Source organism: Syngnathus scovelli, chromosome 22 (assembly GCF_024217435.2).
Source record: "Syngnathus scovelli strain Florida chromosome 22, RoL_Ssco_1.2, whole genome shotgun sequence".
Lineage (NCBI taxonomy): Eukaryota > Metazoa > Chordata > Actinopteri > Syngnathiformes > Syngnathidae > Syngnathus > Syngnathus scovelli.
Window position 1 is genome coordinate 872279 of NC_090868.1, and position 25960 is coordinate 898238.

General features: G+C 48.2%; 3 protein-coding genes across 5 annotated transcripts; all 3 read left to right on the forward strand.

Moving 5' to 3' along the window:
• Positions 1–488: 488 nt before the first annotated feature.
• Positions 489–4107, forward strand: mtpn (myotrophin). Its single transcript, XM_049760838.1, has 4 exons — positions 489–840; positions 2137–2253; positions 2317–2400; positions 2821–4107. Exons 1-4 carry the CDS (start codon positions 769–771, stop codon positions 2905–2907), a joined length of 360 nt encoding a protein of 119 aa, XP_049616795.1. The 5' UTR covers positions 489–768; the 3' UTR covers positions 2908–4107.
• A 153-nt stretch (positions 4108–4260) lies between these two features.
• LOC125992160 (protein FAM180A) lies at positions 4261–12040 on the forward strand. Its single transcript, XM_049760836.2, has 5 exons — positions 4261–7736; positions 8296–8393; positions 8501–8827; positions 8954–9057; positions 10899–12040. Exons 1-3 carry the CDS (start codon positions 7628–7630, stop codon positions 8825–8827), a joined length of 534 nt encoding a protein of 177 aa, XP_049616793.1. The 5' UTR covers positions 4261–7627; the 3' UTR covers positions 8954–9057; positions 10899–12040.
• Positions 12041–12994: 954 nt separating this feature from the next.
• sema3c (sema domain, immunoglobulin domain (Ig), short basic domain, secreted, (semaphorin) 3C) lies at positions 12995–25768 on the forward strand. 3 transcript variants are annotated; one of them, XM_068649675.1, is made up of 18 exons: positions 13232–13647; positions 14278–14430; positions 18925–19085; positions 19522–19584; positions 20666–20785; positions 21011–21101; positions 21399–21518; positions 21583–21725; positions 21798–21912; positions 22054–22123; positions 22454–22598; positions 22683–22905; positions 23197–23285; positions 23502–23543; positions 23620–23777; positions 24050–24117; positions 24192–24322; positions 24418–25768. In XM_068649675.1, exons 1-18 carry the CDS (start codon positions 13488–13490, stop codon positions 24820–24822), a joined length of 2457 nt encoding a protein of 818 aa, XP_068505776.1. In that variant the 5' UTR covers positions 13232–13487; the 3' UTR covers positions 24823–25768. The 3 variants fall into 3 exon arrangements, with proteins under 3 accessions (XP_049616754.1, XP_068505775.1, XP_068505776.1); XM_049760797.2 differs by lacking the exon at positions 13232–13647 and adding an exon at positions 12995–13143 and having other exon boundaries at positions 21583–21912; XM_068649674.1 differs by having other exon boundaries at positions 13223–13647; positions 21583–21912.
• The last annotated feature ends 192 nt before the right edge of the window (positions 25769–25960 follow it).

The following is a 25960-nucleotide window of genomic DNA, read 5'->3' on the forward strand; positions in this document are numbered from 1 at the left end:
CGAGTAAAATATGGAATTGAATTCTCCGCCACACCCGAGCCTTAATGCATTTGTGCTGTCACCTGTTGCTAGGCAGAATCCAAAAGCACCAGGACAAAAAGGAAAGTAATCACTAAATCACTGCAGTAAATTACTTCTGCAAAAAGTATTAAAATCCAAACTCATTCTGTTTACGTTGCTGTTATATTATCTGATAGTAATTTTTAGTAGTCAGGATTTGTGTAGTAATTGAAATGCTATAAAAATGACATCTTTTCTTTCATATTAATGCAATTACTGTTATATTATAATTGTAAACTGTTGTACAAAAGTGAATGTATTGTTCTACAAGACCAGAATTACATTTTTAATTGTGTTACTATTGGTATCGCTATAGTAATAAAATATGTGGAGCCAGTATACTAAATCATCATAATAAGCATAATAATAAATGTAAATAACTCGTGTGTCCCCCTTCCTCAGGGTTAACTTCCGGGTGACGACAACGGAAGTGCTCGTGCACGAAAGGCGGATCCCTTTCTGCTAACTTGCATCCCCCCTCACGCCCCCCTGCTGATTTATTTTCAGCCTTTTTCAGCTTCCTTCCGTATTTTTGTCACCGTCAGGTTCGAACGAAATCCCGTCCCTCAACTTTTGGGCTATTCTTATACGCCGAGAGGGTTGCTTTGAACCTGTCCGCGACGACAGGAAGACTTTCCCCTCCGCTAGCAACTAAGCTAACTTTTTTATTTTTTGGGTAACACCACTTTTGAGCAGCACGCGCACAAAATGGGGGACAAAGATTTGACTTGGGCGCTGAAAACCGGCGACTTGGAAGAGGTGCAATCCATGCTGAAGACGGTAAGAGACAAGCAGACAGGTGCCGAAAAGAGAGAGGGGACAATCCGGTGCCGGTGGAGTCACTCAGGCGAGGTTAATGCTCCTCCGACAAGTGGCCGACGTGCGAAAAAGTGCCTTAGCATGCTAACGTTAGCCACGCTTGGCTAGCGTCACTAAGTTGATTCGTGAGCCTTTTAATTGCGGGGATGGAACTGTCTCATCATGTATTTTTATGTGCTTTCTAGCTGTCAGGTCAAAGTACGAGTTTGTTTGTTTTTTACTGTGCATGTTTGGATATCAGCATTTCGGTAGGTCGCTTAGCTTTAGCATTGTGACGTGCTGTGGGGCGACGTCGCTGACAGGAACGGACCTGTCGTCACCTTACAGCCTTTGTGGTCACTTCTATGAACAGAAAATCCATCGTTAAATGTTATACATACAGTATATGTGATATGCATGCATGCTTGCTTAGGCTATTAACATAAGTAACTAGTATGACGATTCATGTGTGACCCCTACACAGTGGCTGTCAGAAAAGCAAAACTATTAAGTCACATTTGGAACGTGACAAGTGCCGCCACCTCCCATGTGTGTTTTGTTTTAGCAATTTTCATATTAACTGTTGGGATGATTTGCAAATATTAGATCTGTCATTTAGCTACCTGAAACGTCAGAGGCCGCACATGCTTGCCTAGCCAAACGTGATCTACAACTGTCATGATGAACAGCTGGAGTTCCATTCTGCTAAGCTGGCCTCTGTGTAATGCACGAGGGTGGCGTTACCGGTTAGGTCGGTCCGTAGCTGAGAACATTGTCATACCAATCAGCACAATTTAATTAACTACAAATTCAAGATGAGTGACTTACAAAAATGGTACACTGGTCGAGTACTAGGGCAGTGCTCTCAAACTTTGCATGTCGCAGGAAGTAATTTGTTGCGCTAAACGCTTGCCCAAGTGATGTGGGCAGGAAACCGGTAGGACTCCCGAGGCGAATTGTTTGTTGATGAATGTGATGTTTGGATCCGTTCGTGTGCTGCCTAATTTGGCTGTCGCAGGAACCTAAACGGAAAGTCAATGATTAGTTCAAATCTGAGTTTGCCGTAGGTCCGGCTCGGTGTCTTAAACGACTGCCTCCCAATGGGATCGGGTGTTAGCATTTGAGACCCTGCCGTAACCGGATCTACGCCGGTCACACTGATCCACTTTGGCGCGTTGAGCCTTTGCTGTCTGCACCTGCGTCCGCACTCTAAACAAGTGATGTCATCAATTTAGGTGCTCTTAAGATGTTTTTTTTCCCTCCTCCTTCCTCCCTCAGCTTGAAGATGTCAACCGGACCCTGGAGGAAGGCGGCAGGAAGCCCCTCCACTTGGCGTGCGACTTTGGCCAGACGAGCATCGTGGAGTTCCTCCTCTCCAAGGGAGCAGACGTCAACGTAAGCACAATTTTGTCGCCGCCTTATTTTTGTTCTCGTCTCAAATAAGCGTCCTCCTCGCAGGCTACCGACAAGCACGGCCTCACTCCGCTGATCTACGCCTGCCTCGAAGGCCACGCTGCCTGCGTCAAGGTCCTGCTAGAAAAGGTCGGTTGATACGGCGACCGTTCGATGAGGCCACATGAACAGACCCATCGATTGCAGTCTGGTCTCCACGTTGGGGCGTATGCTCCAGCCTGCTGACTGGCGTCGCTCATTCACAGCAGCTCTTGCTGGCAGACAAGAGGCCTTTTGTGTTCCCAGGTGCACCATGGGACTCGACCCCTGCGCTAATACCGCTGAGCCCTTTTTTTTTTTGTGCCAACTGTGCTGTTGTTGCCATGCAGTCGGTGGTTTAAATTTCACCTCAATAGGTGACCCGGTCAGAAGTTGTTTGCATGAGAGTTCTGCACACACACACACACACACACGCATGCTTCAAACGAAACGATATTAGTGGCTTTGCCTTCCGGCCGGGCTGAGTGGCACGTGACAAACGCCAACCAACTTTTCCCGTGTCCTCCGCAGGGCGCCGACAAGAACCTCCCGGCCCCGGACGGCAAGAAGCTCGTGGAGGTGGTCGGCGACGACAACATCAAGGCCATGCTCAAGTGATGGCGGGCGGGGGGGACGAGCCCAACGAGACTGGACTCGGCACAGAACCAGGTGGCCCTCTCCTCGCCGCTTTTGTCTGTAAGCTCCAGCGGGGGCTCATCTTACCTGTCTAGTGGTTTTCTTCTTCTCCCACTCCTCCGAGATGTGCTTTCCTCTCTTTTGTAGTTTTTTTATTTTGTTTGGTAAATGGCCACGAGTGGTGGACAGGTGGAGGGTGCGCGCTTAAATAAAACACAAGGCTTATTAGCACTTCAAGTCGCTCTGCTACGTCATCGTGTGTTTTCCCCTCGGCATACTGAATTGTACAAAGGAGAGTTTGGGCCACACTGGACAGAAAGAATTGAAATGTGGAATGAGAATAAAGTCCTATTTCGCAATGGAAAAGAGTAGGCTTTTCAGCAATCATCATTTTTTGCAAAAAGAAGACGTCCTTTGGAAAGTCTTTTTTTTTTTTTGTTGATTAAAAAGACTTCTCAATAAGTAATTTTTCAGTCCAAAATATGTATTAGTCAATTGACACAATTTTAAATCTCTGGCGGGGTGATAGTTGCGCAATAGACTTCTGCAAACGACCCTTTTCCTCCTCAAACACAACTAAAAGAACACTTCACCGAAATAGAACTTATTCTCTCTTTTTCTCCAATGTGGGTTCAAGAGCCTTTCGTAGAATTGCACTGTACAAAAGTCAGCTGAAAGGTTTTTGTTTTGTTTTGTTTTAATGTAAGTACGCCCACTTTGCGTAAAGCTCCTTTTGTATTGCTTACATATCACATTGTCTTTCCCGTATCCATCGACCAATCACCATGCTGGCTAACGACAACAACTAGGAACACTTGAATTATTTTTTACTTATTCTGGTGAGGTTGAGAAAGTCACTAACAGGGAAAAAAAAAATAATTCTACTAGTCAGTGTCTTGAGAATGTTTGTTTTGCAGTTCAATGAATGGCGGGGGGCACCCCTGTAATATTAAGACCCTTGCTTCTTCTGGTCATTTCCCACCCCCCCTCCTTGAATTTGCTTTGGCTACATGTCAAGTCTGCTTGGACGTCGTCATGTCGTCCGTCGCTTTCTCTCGGTTGCTTTCAAACAAATAACGGCTACAATGTAAAAATAAATAACAACAACCAAACAAACGCTCCCCGGCTTTGTTGTGACAAAAAGTCTGTAAAAACAAGAATAAAAATATCCATAAACGTTCACTTCTTCTGAGCCCTTTTTGGTTAAACAGTAGTCAAATATTTTTAGATGTAGAAAGTTTGCTTTTTTTTTGTGTGTGATTAAAAAAATGCAGACATGATGAATTCTGCATTATTCACTGAGAACAAATGTTGATTCTGCTAACCAAACTTCATCTTTTTTTCCCCTACGAGTGGATAAAAAGATGCCAATTACCGTTGGCCAGGCTGCCGTTTGTCGTCGGGTCAACACGGGCCGGGGGGGCGGACGACCGACCCAACTGTCTGGCCGGGCTCTCGGCGGTGATTGGCAGACGCCGTAATTCGCAGCAGCACGTTAAGCGCCGCTTCCGTTGTGATCAGACGGCTCAACGTGCTGTTTAATGAAGTAGCAAATCCCAATCATTAGCATAATTGATATGGACCCGCCATTGCCTTACGGGCATATTTGCCACCTCCTCGCCCCCTCCCCCATGTGTTATCGACTCGTATGAGTGACGTGTGACTAATCTCTAACTTCTGTCAGATTGCACCAATTTGCGCCTTGTGCTTTTATTGACTTTCTGCTCAGATGAACTGATCTGATTGTCTTTCTGCAATCCTTTTCCCCTCCTCATTTGCCCCGCATGGTGTCCATGTCGAGCTGCTCTGTCTTGGCTCGGCTCACCTCACCTTCCCTTCCGCTTGTTTTGTTGCACTGGCGCTCCTCCGGGCAGGCTGGCTAATTCAGTTGGAGTCTCTCGGGACAAAAAGATCATGTGCACTCTATTAACCCTTTTGCGGGGGCACCTTACTGTATATTTAATGATTATCGCGGCTCGCTCGGCACACGCCGTTATCGCCACCTCGCGCCATAATGAATGTTTACCAAACAGAAGGCTGGATTTGAATGTTTTCCATGTAAGCAAGGTGAGCAATTTATCGACGCGGTCATGCGAATAACAAGACTTGAGAATTGTGGAGGGCGGCCACTTTTCAACGCATTGCACTTTAACTTTTTTTTTTTTGCTACTAATTAGCAGATTATTGCAAAGTCAGCATGGCGGCATCACGCTGTCTCCTCACCAGCTCTTATTAGCAAACCTTCCTGTCAAACTTTCCCACTCTGCCAACTTTGTAACCTCCCGAGTTCTTTCCTTCACCGCCGCCTGCCTATTCATGCAGCTCAGAAAATAGGAATAAAAATGTTCCATGCCTTGCTTCTCATTTCCTGACCTTTGCTTAATGTCTTTGTCAGCTTCCTGCTAATAAAGAAAATTTGTATCCAGGTGCCAGCAGACAAATGGGCAATCTAATGAAAATGATGCCGCCGATATACGGTCGGTCACCTGCTTGTTTTCCCAGCTGAGGTAAAAACCAAAAGCGCCGCCTGTATAATTGGCATTAAATATGACTTCGCTGTTCACCACCTGTTCCACAAAAAAAACAGATGTAAAGTTTGTATTGGTTGACAGTTATTGATTCCGTATGAGGGAGAGCCTTTTTTTTTCTCCCCGTTGCTCTAACAAGCCGCCCGGCCGCAGGTGGCTTGTTTGTCTTCATTAAAAAGTGAATATTGCGCCTTTGATTCACGCCACGAGTCATATTTCCACGGGTACACCTCGGGGACAATTATTCCGGCTAAACGTCCGCTTCGGGTGACACTTATTTCCCCGTGCCAGTGTGAAGGTCGAGTCGGTCCGCGTGTCGGCCATCGCGAACCTTCCGGACGTCGAGTTTTGCTTGGGAGCATTTTCCATCCATTGCGAATCTCCAGCCAATCAGCTTCTTATCTCAATAGTAATTTCCAATTTGGTCTCCAGCTTCCTCCATTTCCAGGTGTTCATCCTTCCAGATGTTCTCCTACCTGTGGGGGTCTCCAGCCAATCAATTTCTCATCTTTTCCTGATACTACTTCTGCCTGTCATTTTTATTTTCCCACCTCGTGTCCAAGTTGTATTATTAGCTTCACTAATTAGCCCCCCCCCCCCCCTGCGCCCACGCTTACCCGTGGTCTTACTAACTACTTCATCATCACTCAAATCATCTGCACCGGCTCAATTTTTCTTAAGTAAATATTCATGAACCCTCCTCCCGGCCGCGTTTATTTCTGGAAGATTCTACTCAGGCCTCGCTCTTGTGCGGAAGCCTCTTTTGTCCGTCGCTCCTCTTTCTCCGTTCGGCCTCCGCAAGTTGTGCATCTGCCCCCCGCCGTCTCATTAATTCCGTCCGTCCTTGCGCCCTTTTTGGATCCTGACTCACTGACTCGGGGAATCACTGGCTTATGTCAGTTAATGGGCTGTCAAGGCCTCATCACCTCTAGCTCTACTCGCTAATGATGAGTCAGTCGGATGTCTCGTTTGGTATCAGTTGAGCGGCCGGCGCCCTTTGCGGAATCCCCCCCACACACACACACATGCACACACACTCGCTGCGATTTTTGTGGCGTCCACTTTTAATTGCACACAGCCGTCCGTCCGCCTCAGCTAATTACGCTGTCACCAAAGTGTGACCGCTCCAAATAAAAAGCTTCAATCGGTGAGGCTGATTGGGTCCGATAATGGCGAGATAAAATATCACTTTGCGGCCGGGGAAAAAAAATAAGGATATTAATTTTAAACTCCAAAACCGAGTGACTTCAGTTGTATTTGTTGCGTTCCCCTCAAAGAAAAGGGGGAAAAAACTTTTTAGATCTTGGAATAATTATTGACTGCTTTCCCATAATGACTGCAGTTTTGTTTTATTTTATTTCCCCCCAGACATCAATGTCTCCACACTGCCCCCCTGTGGCCTAGGCCACCACTGCGCCCTTACTCATAGCCGGTAAATATACGTGTGTGATGTCAGTAAAATGTAATGACAAGCATCACACCACAAACACTGTTCTTGAATTGGAGGACCGGCACAATGCTGAGAGCCTCTCGACCTTTCCTTGTAATGTCGTATCCGAGTGGGCTTGACTAGTTTTTCCCCACTCGTAATCTCGGTGTTTGTGTCTCTCCAAGCTTATGAAAAAAAACAATTTCATATCTACTTGTATTGCCGGGTGCTGAACAGCTTGTCGCTCGCTCGCTCGCTTGCTCGCACGCACACAAAACAAGCGCAGCAGATCTGATTTCCTCCTCGGTCGTGGACTTTTTAAAAGGCAGATAATATTCCGCCGACGTTCTTGAGGGAAATTAAAAAGAGGCGCCGGCAAACAACAAGGCGGCAGATATCAACGTTTAACCCCCACCCCTCTTCGATAAGAGCCCCAAGCAGGCTTTGCTCTCGCTGGAATCAGCAATGAGCGCTGAAACAAAAAGCGGCTGAGACTCCGGTCACATCAATGACACTTTTACTCCACTTTAACTTTGGAAATGTTCAAAACTTTTCCCATATTGTTTTTGGGAGAAACTCTTCTGGTAATGTTGGAAAGCAAATCGGCTTCTCGCCGTGTTTGACATTAATGCCAAGAAAAAGCTTCAGGTCCAGGCAGCGTGCGAGCCGCGCCAAAGAGGGAGGTCGGGTCCGGTCCGGTCCAGACGTCTGATTGGTTCCAGATGAGAGACGGAGTCGGTGCAAGATGACACGAGACCACGGACGGGTGAGCAGACGCTTCCTGATGGCCTCCGACGTGCTTGTGGTGCTTTTGCTCTTCTGCGGCCTGGCGTCCGCTCAACATCCTCGCTCAGGTGAGGGCGCCCCACTTTCAAATGCTACAAAGAAATCATTCTTTGGATTGGAAGGTCTTGTTTCTGGCTTTGATCTCTGAAGAATTTCTCGCATAGCTTCTGTCTTGTCACGGGATCCTAAAAACAACTTGTTTGCGTTTGATTGCTGCCAAACGGAGGGAAAAGAGTTCAAACAAACAAAAAGGCAACATCGCAGTTGGCGCCCGACTTGAGCTCAGTGAGCCTCAAGGGGGACCACTCGCTTGCTTTTGTGGGCGGACCGTAGACGAGCGCGTTCCCCGGGCGACTTGACGAGATGTCTTCCCTTCCTTTCATCCTCCATTTTGTTTGCCTCCAGCCAAATAGTGCTAGCGTTTAGCTGCACTAATTAGTGTCGCTTTTTTTTGTCTCGCTGGGATTACAAATTCCCCGCACGGGCACAAGCGCAGCAACCTATGCTAACATGTTCAATTTTCAAGGAACGATCATTGGAATGGTCAAGTCTGTTAGCAGGTGGTCTTGTCCATCTTCAAAACTCAATTTTATTATTTTTTTAAATCAACATTGATACTTGTCTCAGCTTTGTACCCAGCGGTGTTGCATCCAAAGCGTGGTGCACCCTGGCCGCTCGATCCTTCCTTCCTGCAATCTGTGAAAGATGTGGAGCTCCTCTTTGAGGTTAGTGCAGGAAAACCAGGAATGTGTTTATTTTGTTCTCCACCACAAAATCAAGTTCAATTCTCCTGCGCTCTTGGGATGGTCAATCGACTCAGTTTTCTTTTCAGATCCTTTTGTCCGGAACGACAATCCAGCGCCAAGAGCCGCTCGTCATCCCCGACCCGGAGCTGGCGTCCCTGCGGGGCGCTCGCTCGCTGGAGCTCACCTGCGACGACATCCTCCCCAAGAGCCTCCCGGAGGTCCTGCGTCTGTCCGCCCGGTTGGACGGACGTCGCCGCCCTCTGAGCCCGCCAGACTTTGAGAGGACGGTGCTGACGCTGGTCTACGCCGCCCAGACCGCGGCCGCCGCAGCCAACGGGACGGAGCGCCGCCGGGCCTGGGCCGATTCCCTCGTCCGCCTCTTCGGGGCCATCCGGAAGGACCTGGATTTCTAAGTACGAGGTTTTCAAGACACACTTCACTGCATTCGACATTCAGAAGCTGTTTTCTTTTACACTACTTGTGCACAGTATTTCCCCAATGTTCATATCATCACCTCTTCATTTTATTGATGACTGCAGCAATTGTAGCGCAGACGCGGGGAGGAAATGAAAAGAGAAGACAGGAATTTCCTGCCTTTCCTTGAGAAGGATTATTATCAATCTTTGAGGATTATTGATTGATGGTGAGTGAATCATAAAACACTATCATTGACTGTAAGAAAATGTCTAAATATTTCAGATAAACCAGTGTTTCATGCAGTTTGTAGGTTTATTTTTTCACGTATATATAATAATGTGGAGACAGCACCCCCATGTGGCAACTTATTCAAATGGATTCATTTCATTTCAATCTGCCCTTGAATAATTTTACATTGATAAAAAAATAGATTAGTATACAACATATATATTTATGATGTACATGTACTACTCAAGTTCATCTAAAAAAACAAAACATTAATTTCAGTTCTGAAAAAAATGTTATTAAAACAACCTTGCAATGTGTTGGGTTTGCAATACATTGCTCGTCCACCTGATGGCGCCATTTCCCAACAGGAGTCGGTGACACGTGTGATTTTGTTTAAATGTGGAATGGCACAGTTACCTGACCGTGTGTTTAATCCAGGCTCCGTCTAGCTATTTTATTTTTAATGGCTCATAAGCACAACGTTAATAGCTGTTTTGGCCTGCTAGCTTTAAACTAGCATTGAGCTATGGCCAACACTTGGTGGTCCTTTGTCCCTGCTTTTGCACGGATTGGGAAAAATGTTGCTTTAACCTTCCGCTAAACTTCCCGATAATCGGCGTGGACGATTGGCCCACCGTAGCCCGATTTCCGATAAGATCTGTCGTGATTACTTTTGACAGCAGGCGCCATCGCAAACCGATCCTGAGGAGATAACGGGAAAATATCAATTCTGTCACTGACGAGCCGCGCCGTTCCCCCGGGGTGGGATTTTCTTTCTTTGCGAATCTTCCGTGGGTGTTTCCAGTCAGTCAGAGCCCCTCATTTAAAGGTCAGGGGTTCACCTTGCGTGTCATCCATTCCACATGTCAATCACAAGTCATAATTAAATTTAGTTGTCTCCTGGAGGCCAAACCCAAGAAGAGAAACTTTTTACTCGTCCAAGCATGGCAACATAAGAGTTTGGGAGAGACGAAGGAAGGCGTAATGTACACATGGCGCGCAGGCGAGGGGCCGCAGCGTCATCCATCCCGGATAATGTAAACGTCCGACGGATGGCAAAGAGTGCTTTAAACACGGCGGACAGGCAGGTGGGCGACGCCAAAATAAACCTCCAAGATGGACTGTCTGCCCTGAAGTGGCTATGACCCACTGCCACTCGTTTAAGCAGCCGCAGGACACAGGCCCCTCACGTGCTCCCAGACGGAGCTTGTGATCCAGCGTGACCAATGGCCGACTTTCACCGGGTGCAGGGGTTAAGTCGTATCCCTTAGCCGACCTTGGCATTTGATACCGATGCGTGAAGTCTTTTCCCATGTGTCCTCGCCGGGGGGTGACTAACAGTAGAAATCGTGGACCCACTCAATCCCTGAACTTGTAAACACCTCGGCAAATGAGTTTGTCCTCGAGGTTGCCTTGCCAGGTTTCCTTCTGTGAAACATCCCCGAGTCCGTCTCGTGACCCGAGGCGCCGTCCCAGTGGTTCACTCGCCTGAATACCTTCTGTGAGACATCTCCCAGACAGCCTTCAGAAATCAGTTCCTTTGTCCCTGAGGTCCCCCGCAGCCTTCTGTAAAATATTGCCCATCCCTCAGGAGCAGAACGCTTCAAAATCAAAACCTCTAGTTCCTTGGTCAGGTTTGTTTGGCGCAGATGTTCAGTCACGTATTGCTTTCTGTCCGACGCCTTCCACAAATTAGTACGTCTCGTGCCTGCTGCCTTCTGTCAAACATCCCCCAGGCACCCTCCACAAATGAGGTTCAACCTCTGTGAAACTGATCAGATGTGACACGAAGCCCCCAGTTGCCTCCTCAAATTTGTCACCTTCTTGCTTTCTCCACAGACGTCTCCCTGAGGATGATTTCTGTGAAGCATCCCCAGACCTCAATATGAGAACCTCCAGATTGCCCCTCTAAATTTGTCCATCCGCAAGGTTCCCTCCCCTGCCGTACCTCCTGCTTGTTCTTCACAGTGACCCCATTTATCTCCATCCTATCCCGGCCTTAATTAATCAGTCGTTTTGCCATCTTTCAATTAACTTGATGACTTGACCGCCCTGTGGACCTCTCGAGCGTTAAGTCAGCATTACTCGGGGTTCTGATCAATAATGAATAGCCGCCGTGCTAAGTAAATGAGCAGGCGCTGTAAAAGGCAGCATCTTTAATTAACTCTCGCCTCCAGAGGGCAAATTAGATGAAGCCTCCTCTGCAATCTGCTCAGGTCGTCCCGTCGTGGAATTTAAAAAAAAAACAAATTCAAAAGTTGGATTTCAAAACATGCTGAGCTGGCATAGTTCATTTGCCCAAACACAACCTCACAATTACTGTCCACCGCTGATTAGAATTAATGATGACTCAGCATGGCTTGTCTACTGTATGAAAGTCAAATTCCATATTGAATATCCACGACTCGCGTTGATTAGATTCTCCCGACGAGTGTAGCGGGCAGGCCGGCCGGCCGTGTGGGAATGCAAATGAAATGCAAATGCGGCGCGCACAAAACAAACTGTCAAATGTGCCTTGATTATTCGGCTAACGCAATCAGTCGCGGTTTGATGGGATGCAAAATGAAAGCCAGATGCCTCTTGGGCCTGGCACGGGATCTTCTCCACAGGGGGGGGTGCTCCAGCCGCGACAAGAAAACCCATAAGGCGAGCATCCGTCAAGCACGTGGAAAGATCCCACCTGTGAGTTTACCATGACAGTAAAACGGGAGGGGGGGGGGGGCGTTATTTAGCTGTGATGTGGGGATTGAAGCATCAATCTTGCGCATCTGCAAAGCCACTCTGGCCTGAATACATCTACATGTGCTCCATCGTAAAAAAAAAAAAAAAGAAAGGGAAAAAAACCCACGGCTGATGACGCCGTCCAAGTCTGTTTTTGATTACTCACCCCGGTAAAGTTTTGTGCATCAAAGAGATGTCTTAAGTAAGTGCAGCGCACTTTATGAAAGCACGTAGCTCAAATGATAGTTCCAGTGTGACTTACTTGAAGCAGCAAACTCACACAGGCTTCCATTTTGATTTGCCTGGAGTTCCGCCTGCATCAAGCTTCAGACCACTTCACTTTCGATCTTTTTTTTTTTTTTTTTATGCGAGCGATAATAATCAAGAATGGTAGGCTGATTGTGTGGCATTTGTTGATTGATATCATTAGCTATATCATTATTTAGAACAACAGGTCACCCGATACTGAATTTTTTACGAACTGACTTTGCGATGAATTTGGGAAGAATCGCTCCTTTGTCCGCTTTGCTTTGCTTGGTCCACGAGTTGCTGCTGCGCTCATCTCCTTTGTTTTGCCTCAAGAAAACAGCTGGAAAAGAGGCTTGATATGAACATTCCACATCAATGAGGAATGTGGAACCCAAACAAGGAGCACGCTGGCATCCATCCAAAAGCATAATAAAAATTCACACCCAATCAGGGGAGCAGATCCTCAAGATAAAACCAGATGATCTCACTTGAAGGTCCACCTGCGTGTTCGAGTCGATCCTACATTCCAAACTCTACTTTCAATCCCTGTTTCCCACAGGCCCGATTAAAAAGGGTTCCAAAAGCAGCCACCGCCTTATCGCCACCTCGTGTTTTCCCTGAGAGTAGAATCCCAAATATGCAAATACAAGTCCAAATACTTATGTTTTGTTTTTTGTTTTTTTCCAAAATCTGAATTTGTCTGTCTCTAACAATGGTGAGGGGGAAGAAAGAGCGTCTTAACCGCAGCAGGCTGTCGAGGCAGCCAAAAAGCGACCCGAGTGAAGTTTGTCGCCGCACATGAGGTTCCAACGTTCCGCCGCTGATACAGCAATTTAGCAGGAATGTAGTGTGAGAGTGGCAGAAGAAATTCATTGGCAAATTGCTTGAAAGCTCTTGCTGTCTTCTCAATGGGAGATGGGAGGGGGCGAGGAGGCGTAACAGGACACCCGCCCCTCGCTGCTTCTTCTCGCTCTCCTCCTCTCTCAGCTCAGTTAACTCCGCTCCAGAAACGAAACGGCTCCCTTCTCCGAGACCTGGGACTTGCTTGAATATTTTTGAAAAACTATCCCGCTTCACCTGGATTAGGAGAGGGGGGCGGGGACGCCTCTGAAAGGTGAGCGCGCGCGTCTTTCCAGATTGGCGATCAGGCGGCGTCAGGTGCATTTCTGTGACTTTTCCACGGCATCTTGTCAACTTTGCTTCAAGTTCAGGGAGCAAATATGAACATGTGCTGTGAGGTGTGGCGTTAGCGCTGTCGTTCACTCAGCTATTTTTATGATGCTGGAATGTTTCAGGAAAAGCAGACCGAGATGTCTCGTTAGGACATTTTCAGGCTGCAAGGCTCGCCGTACCCTAATTGGACGTCCCTAATTGTGTCACTTTGGATGTCCCGAGGTGTGGCCTGGCGGGTTTAAGGCGCGTTTGTTTGTTCGTTCGTTCGTACGTTCGTTCGGGGAGATGACTGGGGCAGCTGTGCATGGGAAGTTCAATAGCCAGAAATTGTGTGAGAGGGCTGAGCAGATGTCAAGCAGGCTCGGAGCGTCATCGCCTTTGGACAACTGGAAATCGCATTGGCAACGGTTTTGGGAGTCGAGCAATGTGGGAACCAAATTTGGAGGTGGATTTTTTATTGTTTCGGGAAATGAACATGTTTTTTGTGAAATTGATTAGTAACTATGCAAGAGCAGATGAATTACAATATGACTGCTAATTGGAAAATTCGACAGGTCAATTGTGTCTTTTCCACACTGACCTCATCCATCTGGTGCAGTGGGAACAGCAAATTCCCCAAAGTGTTCCCCTCCAGTATAATTGAAAACTTGATTGATGGAGGCGTGTCTGTCCCAATATATATATTTTTAAAGTGCACTAAAAGTTTCATCGCCTTGTTGCAATCATCAATGTTTCAGTACGCATACATAAGCCATGAGCGTAGAGATCCACCTGCTTGTAAAAAAAATATTTTTTTTATGCTTGTAAAAGGCTTTGCGTTTTTTTGTGCCCCACCGGCGCTACGGTTCGCTACCTGCCGCTCGTCAATAATTAAGTTCTGGACCCAAAACCGGGGATTGACTTCATCCATTTTTTAGGAGAGGTCCTTGTGCAAAAGATCGGAACGGAATGGAAGATGACACGACGAACAGAGTGTCATGATATTCAAATATGACTTTTTAATAAGATATCAATGTTTGAGGTGTAAAAAAATTGACCACATTTTTGTTCACACTAACTTGAGTGTCTGTTTCAGGCGGTGCCGTCCCGTCCGGGTCAGCCATGAGCCAATCATCGGCGTCATCGTTGTCGGCCATGCCGCCGGTTCTTCTCGTCCTCCTCGTGAGCGTCTTCTCCGGCGCCGCCGGCCTTCCTCAGCCGCTGCCCCGAGTCTTCCTCTCATTTGACGGTAAGCCCATAAAAGATGAATGCCTCTGCGCTTGCCACGTTTTGCCCGGCGGTGCCTTCATTAGCCGAGTACACGGCTCGTGGATTCATTAGTAGCGCGAGTACACAGCCGGCGGCTTTCACGCTAATTGTTTGTTTTTCTTGCTTTATCTGTTTAATATCGCAGATTGCGCACGCACGGGCGGCGGCTGGCGTCCCGCCGAGAGTTGCACCGCCGCGACCCGCTCCTCGTTAAATTTTAATCCTCTTGGCTTTTTGTTTTATTTAATTTCCCAGATGTAGAAGGCCGTGTGAATATTTCAATTGAGGGCGTTTGTGGGTCAGCTCGAGTCATAAAGTCATCAAGTTAGTTTGGGAAAGTTATTTAATGATGCAATATTTTGTTCCTTTTTTTATTCTATTTCTGCATCCTGATGGTGCAATTCTATTCTTTATCATTTCTATTTTCTACTTCTACCGAGTATTACATTTTGGGAACGGACGGTGTCGGTTTACCCGCCTTAAAATTAGTGTTCAAACAAAACGCTAGCAAACTCCAGGCCTGCTTCTGTTTAGAGTGAGATGCCTGCACGGTAGCGCTTTGTTTAATTACATCAGCATGTGCGACGTTGGCGTGGAGAAGAAATAAAAAAAATGAAAAAGGAAAGCACACGCGCCGCAAAACGAATGTCGAGATCAAGCATCTCTTCGCACATGCTAACGCTAAATCATGGCGATTATTTGGGTTAGCCGCATTTCTTGTGCGGCTTTAATTGCGGCTTGCCACGGGAAGCCTCGTGTAAGTAAGCGCTGCCAGGCCAGGCCAGGCCAGAGAAGGAATGTCGGAGGCAGCAACTTCTCAGCGGGGGCCAGGGGGGGTCCCGGCGTCAACCGAGCCGCCTCGGGGTCGGATCCGGTGTCAGCCGAGAGGATATTTCAGAGCGGCCCAACGCCTCGTTTATTGATTATTTTCCTTGCGTGACGACCAGGCTACCGTATCGAAGAGTGATCTTTGCTGGCCACCCAAAATTGCCCAAGATAGGCGTGAGTGGTGCGAGTTGACATTTGGTGGGAATTTCAGGTGTTTGTTTGGAATTGAGCGGCCCCGATTTGGATCGTTTGCTCTCATGAGTGATCTCGCCGTAAGCTGCTCCCAAAAACAAGGAATGTTTATTTCAAAATCCAGAGTTCACCTGCTGGGCGGACACGATGCCGACTGATTGATTATGCCGCTAGATTTCACCTCGTTTTTTTTTTTTTTTTTTTTTTATCATGTCAGTCAGAGCTCGCGTGTGCTGAAAACATCTTTGTGCTGAGTCATTGCACCAGCACGCACTTTACAAGCGAAACTAAACAGTCCCCAAATTTAATGGCTTCCATCCCGCTCAAACTCGAAACGCCTGGTTTGTTAGCCATGCAGGAATTTCTGGCAAGTATCCTCCACGTGACAGCAATCTCCTGTATTATTAATCTTCTCTTTTTGGCGATTCAAATGAGGCAGAAGTGAGCGTTGCCCCCCCTCCCCTTTCCTCCCACCCTCGCGCAATGACTTAAAAAGGACGAGCAGATGAGCGATCATCCGGTTACAGAGACGTTAGCTTCGGGGCGGCACGCAGAGGTCCCGGCAGGTCGGCTAAAGTTCAAAGGTCAAGGGGCCGGGGGGCGCTGACGGCCCTCAACCTTGGACGTCTTGCTTCTGCGTTTCACTTTCTCCAAATGACCTTCATCCTGCTTCTGATTGGCCCTTATGTCCTCGCAGTGGAGGTTTATGTTGCCATCTGTTACCTTGGCACACATTTGACGGCATTTTTTATGGCCAAACGTTTTTTTTTTCTTGTGAGAGGGAAAGATGCCTGCGACCTGGCTGCTAATTGGGGAACGTCGGGATTATAAACCTGGCTAGCAGGCTTCGTGGTTCACCAAAGTAGCTCGGAACGTTAGTCCATCGGCTCCACATTGGAAGAACCTTTTTTTTTTTTTTCCCCCCCCCCTGTTGGCTTGACAATGAAGGAGCCGTTGGATGGGAATAGGCTTATTGACAGTTGGCAGCAGTCCTCAAGCAGGATGTTGATGAATGAAGACGTTTTGTCACGAGTGCTGTAGGTCCACTTTCCCGGGAATGCCGTCTGACGCCACACTTCCTGGGTGGTCGGTCCCGCCTGATCGTGCCACATGCCAAGAGTGCCATTTTTTATCTCTTGAGTGGCTGTCACTGGCCGGATGACAGTCTGGTCTGGTCTGGTCTGGTCTGGTCTGGTCTGGCGAGGGTTTGGCAAATTTTCTGCTCCAGGGTCTAAAGTCATAATGTTGCCATCACAAATTCCCGTAAAATTTTGTGAATAAATTTGCATTGCTTTGTATTTAGAAAAAGAAACTTTTTTAACACCAAGATGACGCCGAGTTGTGTCAAAGTACACTTTTGTCTCAATCCAACTTCAAGATCTTTTTTCTGTCTCGGAGCGCTCCAAAACTCCCGCCTCCAACATGAGCAGAATTCCTAGCCAACAAACGTGTTCTTTTATGGACTTGCCGACGCTTCAAAGTCGCTTGTTTACCGGCACGGCCAGGAATGGTCTGTTTGGAACCCCGTCAAGTCCTAACACATTTTGGGGAAGGCCTTGCCTTCTCCCTGCACTTTCTGCTAAGTTGACCATTTGGGGGGACTGGACAGACAGGAGGGGGGGGGTAAACTTTTCCTTTCCGCTCCCCCCGCTGTGGTCGCCGCAGCATCGGATCCTCTCGGATTTTATTATGGCGGCATTTCACCGAGGGGTCAAAGTCCCACCTGCCCGCATGCATAATAGAAAAGCCGCCAACTGTCAAAACCCGTACGGCCCACTTCCCCTTCATTTGTTCTGTTTTGTGTCCCCCCGCTCCCTCCCCTTCCCGTCTTTGCACGAACTCCTCCTTGTGTGATGCCAACACGCTTGACTAACGGAGCAACACGTGGGCCCGAGAAACTCTCACGGCATGAAAAGCCAAACAACAAAAAATCTTGTTGTCCGGCCAGGGAATGTGGGAAACGTACGCGAAATGGAATGTCGGCGTGGTGCCGGATGACACCGGACTCGCCGCCGCGTCGGGCTCGTATCCGAGGAGCCACGGGCGATTTGCGCCCCAACCTGCGGAATGTTTTGAAGGGAACTAAAGATCATTAGAAGCCCTATAGGAAGTGTCTTGATTTTGATTTCTCTAAAAAAAAGTTGAAAGGCCAGCAAAAGATATATCTATATATACCACGCCAAACCGGACTTTGTGGACCCCCCTTGGAGTCTTTTAATGGATTGACTTCCCGGATAAATTGGACAACATTCCTTCCAGAGTATTGCAGTGATTTCTGGTGCGGCCATTTTGGCCAGCTCCCCACAAAATGGCAAGTTTTGGTTTTGCTGGCATTTCTTGGGGCTTGCGGTTGGATTGTGTCCTTCCTTGCAGGGTTTCTGAGTTGAACGTCCTCAAGCATTCCTCGTCGTGTTCGCAGGGGCAAATGTGAGGAAAAATGAAGTCAAGTTGGAGCGTGTCGGAGATGACTTGGCGCAATTCTGCCTCGTTTGTGTGTGTGTGTTTTCAATTTAGCGTGGCTTGCTCATAACACCCTGGCAGGCAGGCAGGCAGGCCTTTTTAATATTCCCCTCATCTGTTTGAAGTTAATGTGCCGTTTTACTGTGACTTTGCTTCGCAGTTAAAAGGTCAATTAAAGAAGTTGTACTATTTATCTTTCGTGTTGAGTTGATGTGAAAGTGGCTCTTCAAAACTGCAAAATAGTTCTTGGCCAAATTGCAAAGCGAACCACCTCAAAATGGCGCCTTTCAAGTTAAAATGCCAATTTTACTGTTCTTTCTTTTTTTTTTCGTGGGTTTATTCATGATAAACGTGTCTCCTAAATTTCATGTTGCAAAGCGAAACTGACTTTGTTTGTTGAAAATTTCCAGTAACAGCCACAGCCACAGCTCAAGTGCGCAAGGAATTGTGGGAAAGCATTCGACCTTGAAACACTCGAGCCTCGCCATCGCAGCCACTTGACGCTAAAACAAAAAGTGACTTTGGCGTTCCGATTGAAGGAACCATGAATATTCATGAGGCTGAAGAGCGAGCGCTTTATCTCTGCAGCCAATAGGCTGGAAATAGCCGGTCTGGGAATGTTTACTCGCCGTGTGAACAATGGGCGCCTTTAATGAGCACAAGAGGGGTTTTTTTTGTTTCTTTTCCCTACTGTAACGTCGCTAGCACGCATCCGCCAAGTCATTGACTCAACTCGGAGAAAATGAAAACAAATAGCAGCTTTGTTTTCAGTCAGATCAAATGGAGGCCTTCAGGTCACGGTGGACTTTCTGGATAGAAATTTTATTCTCCTTATTTGTAGGTCTTACCTTAAGGACAAAAATTGGCTGCAATGGCTCCTAATTTCCAATGAGTACCTCAGGGGTCATGCTTAGGTACCCTTGACTTTTACACTTTGGGATTTTTTGTTTTATAAAATGCATAAAGTAGTTGTTTGATTGTTCTTGCACGGCAGAGCTGGAGAGCGCCGCCTTGTCGGAGCACTACGCGCTCTCAGACAGGCCCATGGACTACCGCATCCTGCACGTGGACGAGGACCAGGACCGGATGTACGTTGGCTGCAAGGACCACGTGCTCTCCATGGACATCAACAACATCACACACGCGGTGCAAAAGGTCTGTCTTGTCATTTATTAATTTTTGGAGTTAGACCCATTTTAACATATTTGAATTGATTTGATCAACATTGGGTCAGGATTCTTGTTGTGTGATCCCAGCTCGCAAGGAACAAAGCGTGTTTGTGTGCTGAACATTTCTTCGGTAATTTTATGTAAATGACATCCATGTTGACAAGCGTTCGGGGTGCCATTAAAGCATCCATCCGAGCGCGCCGACGCTTCGCCGAGGGAGCTCTCGGCGAGCGTAATGGACGGCGCCAGGCACGGCAACAGATGGGAAAGCGTTTGCGATGCCCCACCTTTTCCCGTCCCTCAACATGTGTTCCCCCCTTTAATTTCATCACAGCTTCACATTTGCATATTCATGGTCGTCTGTTGGCGCCGTGGTGGGGATGGGTTCTCACCACGAATTGGCTTTTCATGTTGTTTTGCAGGTGTTTTGGCCCGCGTCGACAAGCAAGATTGACGAATGCCAAATGGCTGGAAAAGACCCCACGGTAATTTAGCTATCTTTTATTTAACCCCAAATAAAGTGGATTTTTCTTTTCATTTTTCTATTCACATTTTTCTTAGTATTTGTTGTACAATGGCGATGACTAAATGAGAAACGGGGGAGTCTTGACATCATTTCTTTTTATTTATTTATTTTTGGTGGGAGCAGCGATATCTCTTTCAGCTGTTGTCGGATTTATCTTTTGGAGCGCTTCAGGACTTTGCCCTCTGGGACTTCCTTTTTTCTCTCCCATCTGCTTGTCCACCGCGTAGGCTCGGTCCACATGTGTCCGGTCCGGCAGCAGATGTCCGCAGGGTCATCTGGGCGAGGCGCGTGAGGCCTACTAGGGGAATCAAAGCTTCGGAATTGTTTTCTTTTTTTTTTTGTAATGAATCGCCGCGCTAAAGATCTTGACGATCCACCGCCGTCTCCGCTCAGCTTTAATTGGCACGGGAAACATTTCAGACAAATAAATGAGGCAACACGTGTCGGGGAGATTTTATTTTCCGTCTGTCCGTCAGTCAGTCATCTCCCGAGTGACTGCAGCTGGACTCAGGGAGAAGCGCTCTTGACTGCAGACGCGCTGCCGCAAATATTTGGCGGAGACGCTCTGGATCGCAGCGTCTCTTTAATCCCTTCGTTTTCTCGCACGCTCCGCCCGCCTTCTCGTTTTTCAACCCTCACTTTTTCCATATCCGACCGCCGGGATATTCAACTTGGCTGCTTGGACTTGGGATTCTTAACCCCGCTCGCTCGCTCGCTCGCACACGCACGCACACACATACTTCCTGATCCAAGGCTGCTCGTCCCCGATAAAGTGGAGTGGATCTTGGATGAGTTGGAATGCTGTTTTGGAAGGCGGATGGATTGTTAAAAGCACTCAAGTGAGCCAGGAAAATGACACGTGCAGTAAAGCATGAAAACATCAAATAGCTCGTCATGATTTATGACAAAACATCACAAACATGTTGATGATTGAATGCTGATTTTCACTCAATAGGACAAAAGAGAGCCATGTGATGCAAGTTTATGCAGTCAAGCCTTAAGATAAGACTGACTCCCAATATTTTTTTTTTTCTCACCAGCACGGCTGCGGCAACTTCATCCGGGTGGTGCAGCCGTACAACCGAACGCACCTCTTCATGTGCGGCAGCGGCGCCTACAGCCCCGTCTGCGTCTACGTCAACAGGGGGCGCCGGCCGGAGGTAAGAAGACCCCATTGGGCCGCCGCTCCCGCGCGTCACTTTGATGGCAGAAGGCAGATGGCGCGGCTTGTTACCGTGGCGACCGTGCCGTCACCGTTCCCAGGGCGCCTCGGGGGGATTTGGAGGCTCAAAGGGAAGATTTGATTTGTTCTGCAGCTTTCTGTCAAGACTCGACAAGTCATTTGTGTGATATTTATGGCCTTCTCCTGGCTCTCTTTGCGACAGGAGCAAATATTTCACATTGACTCCAGGTCCGAGTCGGGAAAAGGGAGGTGCTCCTTCAACCCGGAGGTCAACACAGTTTCCATCATGCTCAGTAGGTTGCAACACGCGCAATAAATCACACGCAAATATTTGTGCGATAAAATGGACACCTATGTAAGCCTTATTTTAAGTTGTATATTTTTTATGAGTGCATTGTTTTGCCATTTTTTTTATCAATTTATTCTATATACATATACATTTTTTTCTTAGTTATCTAATTTTTTTTATAATGAGTTGCATTTTTCATCCATTGAAATTTTGTTCGACATACCCAAATGAAATCCTACTCGTCAAAGGAAAGGCAACTACTTCTGGATCTTTCGGACTCTCAATGGCGCTGTCCTTTCAGATCAGGAGCTGTTCTCCGGCATGTACATCGACTTCATGGGCACGGACGCGGCCATCTTCCGCAGCCTGACCAAGAGGAACGCCGTGCGCACGGACCAGCACAATTCCAAGTGGCTTAGCGGTACGCCCTGCGGGACGCCTCGCAATCTGAACAAGTTTTTTATCGGTGGCGTTCTTTCAATCAGAGCCCATCTTCGTGGACGCTCACCTGATCCCGGACGGGTCGGACCCCAACGACGCCAAACTGTACTTCTTCTTCCGCGAGAGGCTGACGGACAACAGCGGCAACACCAAGAACATCCACAGCATGCTGGCGCGCGTCTGTCCAGTAAGTGGCGCCGTTGAGCGTTTTATCTCGCCGAGGCGTGGGTCGGATGAAAGGCTCGTTCTCCTTTTGCAGAGCGACATAGGAGGGCAGCGCAGTTTGGTCAATAAGTGGACCACCTACCTCAAAGCCAGGATGGTTTGCTCCGTTCTGGAGGAGGACGGCACGGAGACTCATTTTGACGAGCTGGGTGAGTCCGGCCGGTTTCCTCCTTGACTGTGTTGAAACTTTGCACGCGCCATTAAAAGCCACACACGCGTCACAGCGGCACCGACTTTTCCAGATTTTTGGCAACAATTTCAGCCAATGTTTGTGTGTTTGCTCCCTGCAGAAAGTGTGTTTTTGCTGGAAAGCGAGCATCCCAAAGGCCTGCTGGTGTTTGGAGTCTTCACGTCCACCAGGTGAACTAACATCTTTTTGATAGATTAGATTTTTTTTTTCCTTGCATTCGCTTCCATCGCAGCACATCTCGGCTAGGGCTTTGCTTGACGCGTACCCTTTTGATTGCTTCTGTCTGCGCGGCTCGCGTTTCAGCGTGGCCAATGGTCAGGGGCGCGTCACCTGATCCGCGTGTTTTCATGTCTAATTGAGTCGGCATGCTCCACGTCCAAATCCGCACGGTACAATGTGTTTCTGTTCCCCCGACGTACTCCGACGAATTAAATGTAAACGTGCGTGGCGACCTGGTGTGACCTTTTCTTTTTTTTTTTTTTTGGGTGCGCTCCCCGCAGCTCCGTCTTCAAAGGCTCGGCGGTGTGCGTGTACAACATGGCCGACATCCTCACAGTCTTCAACGGGCCCTTTGCGCATCGAGACGGACCCAATTTCCAGTGGGTGGCCTTCCAGGGACGAATCCCGTACCCCAGACCCGGAACGGTGAGCTAGCATGCTATATTTCCTCGCCTGTCGCTCAAATTTGATTTTGCGGGGGAAATAAAGCAATCTTTGGTCATTGTCCAGTGCCCCGGCGGAGCTTTCACGCCCGACATTCACACCACCAAAGAGTTTCCGGACGACGTGGTGAACTTTGTGCGCAACCACCCCATCATGTTCAATCCCATCTACCCGGTGGGCAGGAGACCCCTGGTGGTCCGCACCGGCGCCGACTACAAGTACACAGCCGTGGCCGTGGACCAGGTGGCCGCCGCCGACGGAAACTACCATGTCCTCTTCCTGGGAACCGGTACGGATTTGACTGTGACATCTTGCCCTCAGTCATTCATTTTTTTTTCCCAAATGAAGTAAAATATTCTGACATTTTTATAATGCGTAATTTTTCAGGGCAGAAAAAATAAACTTGTTCTTGCCTAAGAAGAAAAACAAATTTGAGCATGTGAAGCGAGGACGGCGCCGCCCTTTTTGTCCACATCCACGCTTCCCCACTGTTTGATGGGGCGGACAGCCGTTTTGTTTCTTCAGGCCGGATTCTTGAGCGGCGGCCAGCTCTTGACACTCAGTGCTCCTCTTTCCACAGACAAAGGAAGCGTCCAGAAGGTGATTGCCCTGCCCACCAATCAGTCCCTGCACAAGGATCTCATCCTGGAGGAGCTGCAAGTCTTTAAGGTCTCACCTTGTCTTTTTTGATGATAGCCAGGCCACTGGATTTTTTTTTTTTTTTTTTTTTGCTGCAGCTTTGTATTATTAACTTGTGCGGGCGGGCGGGCGCCTGGGCTGCAGCTGCATGTCCTACTTTGAAACCACAGAGCGTGCGTTTCCACTTCCTGAATGTCCAATGTGTGTCATTTCAACTTTGTGGGCCTCCCCCTCCTCCCCTTCCAGAACCAAGCTCCGGTTACCAACTTGAGAATCTCCTCGAAAAAAGTAAGCCTCTCGGTCCTCTCAAATGTCCGCGGGTTGAGGCCAGGAGCTGACCATGTCACTCTTGTGGTGTTTGCAGCAACAACTGTACGCGAGCTCGGAGCTAGGCGTGGCGCAGGTGTCGCTGCACCGCTGCCACGCGTACGGCTCGGCCTGCGCCGACTGCTGCCTGGCTCGAGATCCGTACTGCGCCTGGGACGGACTCAGCTGCTCGCGCTTCTACCCCAGCGGAAAAAGGTGTTTACTTTTGGCGACCCGAGCGTCCTCGCGTTGTTTATCGACCTGTTTCGCGAAGCGGAATTGTTCTCAGACTTCTTGATGTCACTCTTGAACAATGAGATAAATTCGGATAAAAATAGAATGGTGGCGCTGGGACACGAGTGGACCGTTTGAAGGCGCACTTGACAGTGGAAACGCTTTTAGCGTGCGCAGACATAACACAGACGAGCGGGTCGGGTCGCCATTGACGCAGGTCCGCCTGACCTCGCTTTGCTTTGCTTTGCTTACAGGAGGAGCCGGAGGCAGGACGTCATGCACGGAAATCCGCTCACCCAATGCCGAGGATTCAACCTGAAAGGTGACTCGAAGCGTTGGGAAATGAAAAGACCCGGCCGGGATTACAAAGTGAAAGTTCATTTTTTTGTCCGTTAGCATATCGTAACGCGGCGGAGATGACGCAGTACGGCGTGCGCAACAACACCACTTTCCTGGAGTGCCTGCCCAAGCCGCCTCAGGCGTCCATCCGCTGGCTCATCCACAGAGACAACGACAGGAGGAAGGAGGTCAGGTGATGTCCGACTGTCCCGGCGTCCAATCAAACGACAGCTTTCCCTTTGGCGCCAAACAAATGAAATTCCGGCCATTTTGCGAACCTCAGGTGAAGCTGAGCGAGCGCGTGCTGTCCACGGAGCACGGCCTGCTCATCCGCTCGGCCCAGCCGTCCGACCAGGGCCTCTACTACTGCCTGACCACCGAGAACGGCTTCAAGCGCACCGTGGCCAAGATCCGCCTGCGGGTGCTGAGCGCCGCCGCCACCGCCGGGGCGCTGAGCGAAAGGGGGCGTTTGGCGTGGCCCTGGGCGGCGGCGGCGGTGAAGGCGTCGCCGGAGGCCGAGAGTGTGGCCTTGCAGCAGTTCTGCAAGGAGAGGAAGGAGCTGCAGGAGCAGCAGCAGAGTGTTTTGCACCCGCCGCCAGGGCCTCTCAGGGGGGACTTGGCCAAGCTCAAGCCCCTGCTGGATCGCAGGAAGAGCCGCAACAGGCGCAATCACCTCCCGGAGGACTGACGGCGTGACAGACGGGACGGCCAGGAGGCGGGCGGGCGGGCGGGCGGCCGCAGCGCCGCTTGGAGCGCCACCAGCCAAACGCAAGAGCAACAATCAGCATGGATCCTTTTTTGCCGTGTGGGGATTAAAGAGACACACTTGAAGGGAAGAAAAGGCAGAAGAAGATGGATGGATGGATGGATGGATGCATGCTTGACTCAATGGTGCCAAGTCTGCCTAACAATCCAGATAGAAATTAGCAAATATTTATTTCTGTGACGCATGCTCAAAGATTGTCTTGTTCCGACTTGGACACGAGGCGGAGCAGGGGCTCTCAAACTTGAGGTAAACAAATTTCAACAAAGGCTAGGAAATCAAATTGCAGTTTATTTTGGTGGTGAGAAAAAAAAAGTTTAATAGAGTTTAGAATCAATTATTTTTCCCCCAGAAAAAAAGTTAAAATACCAGATACATCGTCTATAACGTTTTACTCTATGAGAATAAAGTGTATTTTTAAACACCTTTATTCTCTTAAAAAAGCAGCTGCAGTCTCAAAAAAGTACACTTTTTGATCTAAAAAAAAAAAAGAAGACTGAACTCATGCATAATGATAGGACATGCTGTCATAATTCTTTTTGCAAAGTATTTTGCAGACCCCCAGGTGGTCCGGGGACCCCAGTTTGAGAACCACTGAGGTAGCACAGTCTTCTCAATCGTCCTTTCATCCGCCAGGTTGTGAATACGTCATGTAGATAAAGACGACATGATCTTATTTAATGTGAATACGCGCTTCCTGTGTGTAAATACGACCGTGTCTGCAATTTGCAGACTTCATTTGAATGTGTCATTTTTTGCAGATCAGCAGATCATGTCGATGAGGACGAGGCTTTCCGAGATTGACGTAAGCAAACCCTTGTATTTATTTGTGAAACTGAAGGCCTGAATAAATAAAGAAATGTTTAGCTGAGATTGCGTTGCTGTCGAATGTAAAGCTAGCATAACGCGGGTTCATAAACCTGCTGTGATTTTGTTAAATTTGCGCTTAGCCATCCCTACATTTCAATTACTGTAGGCCTTTTCACATACTCCGTTTCAGTCTTTATTAGTTATTTTCGAGTTACGTTTCCGATAGTGTCTGTTTTGGTGCTAAGCTAGTGCT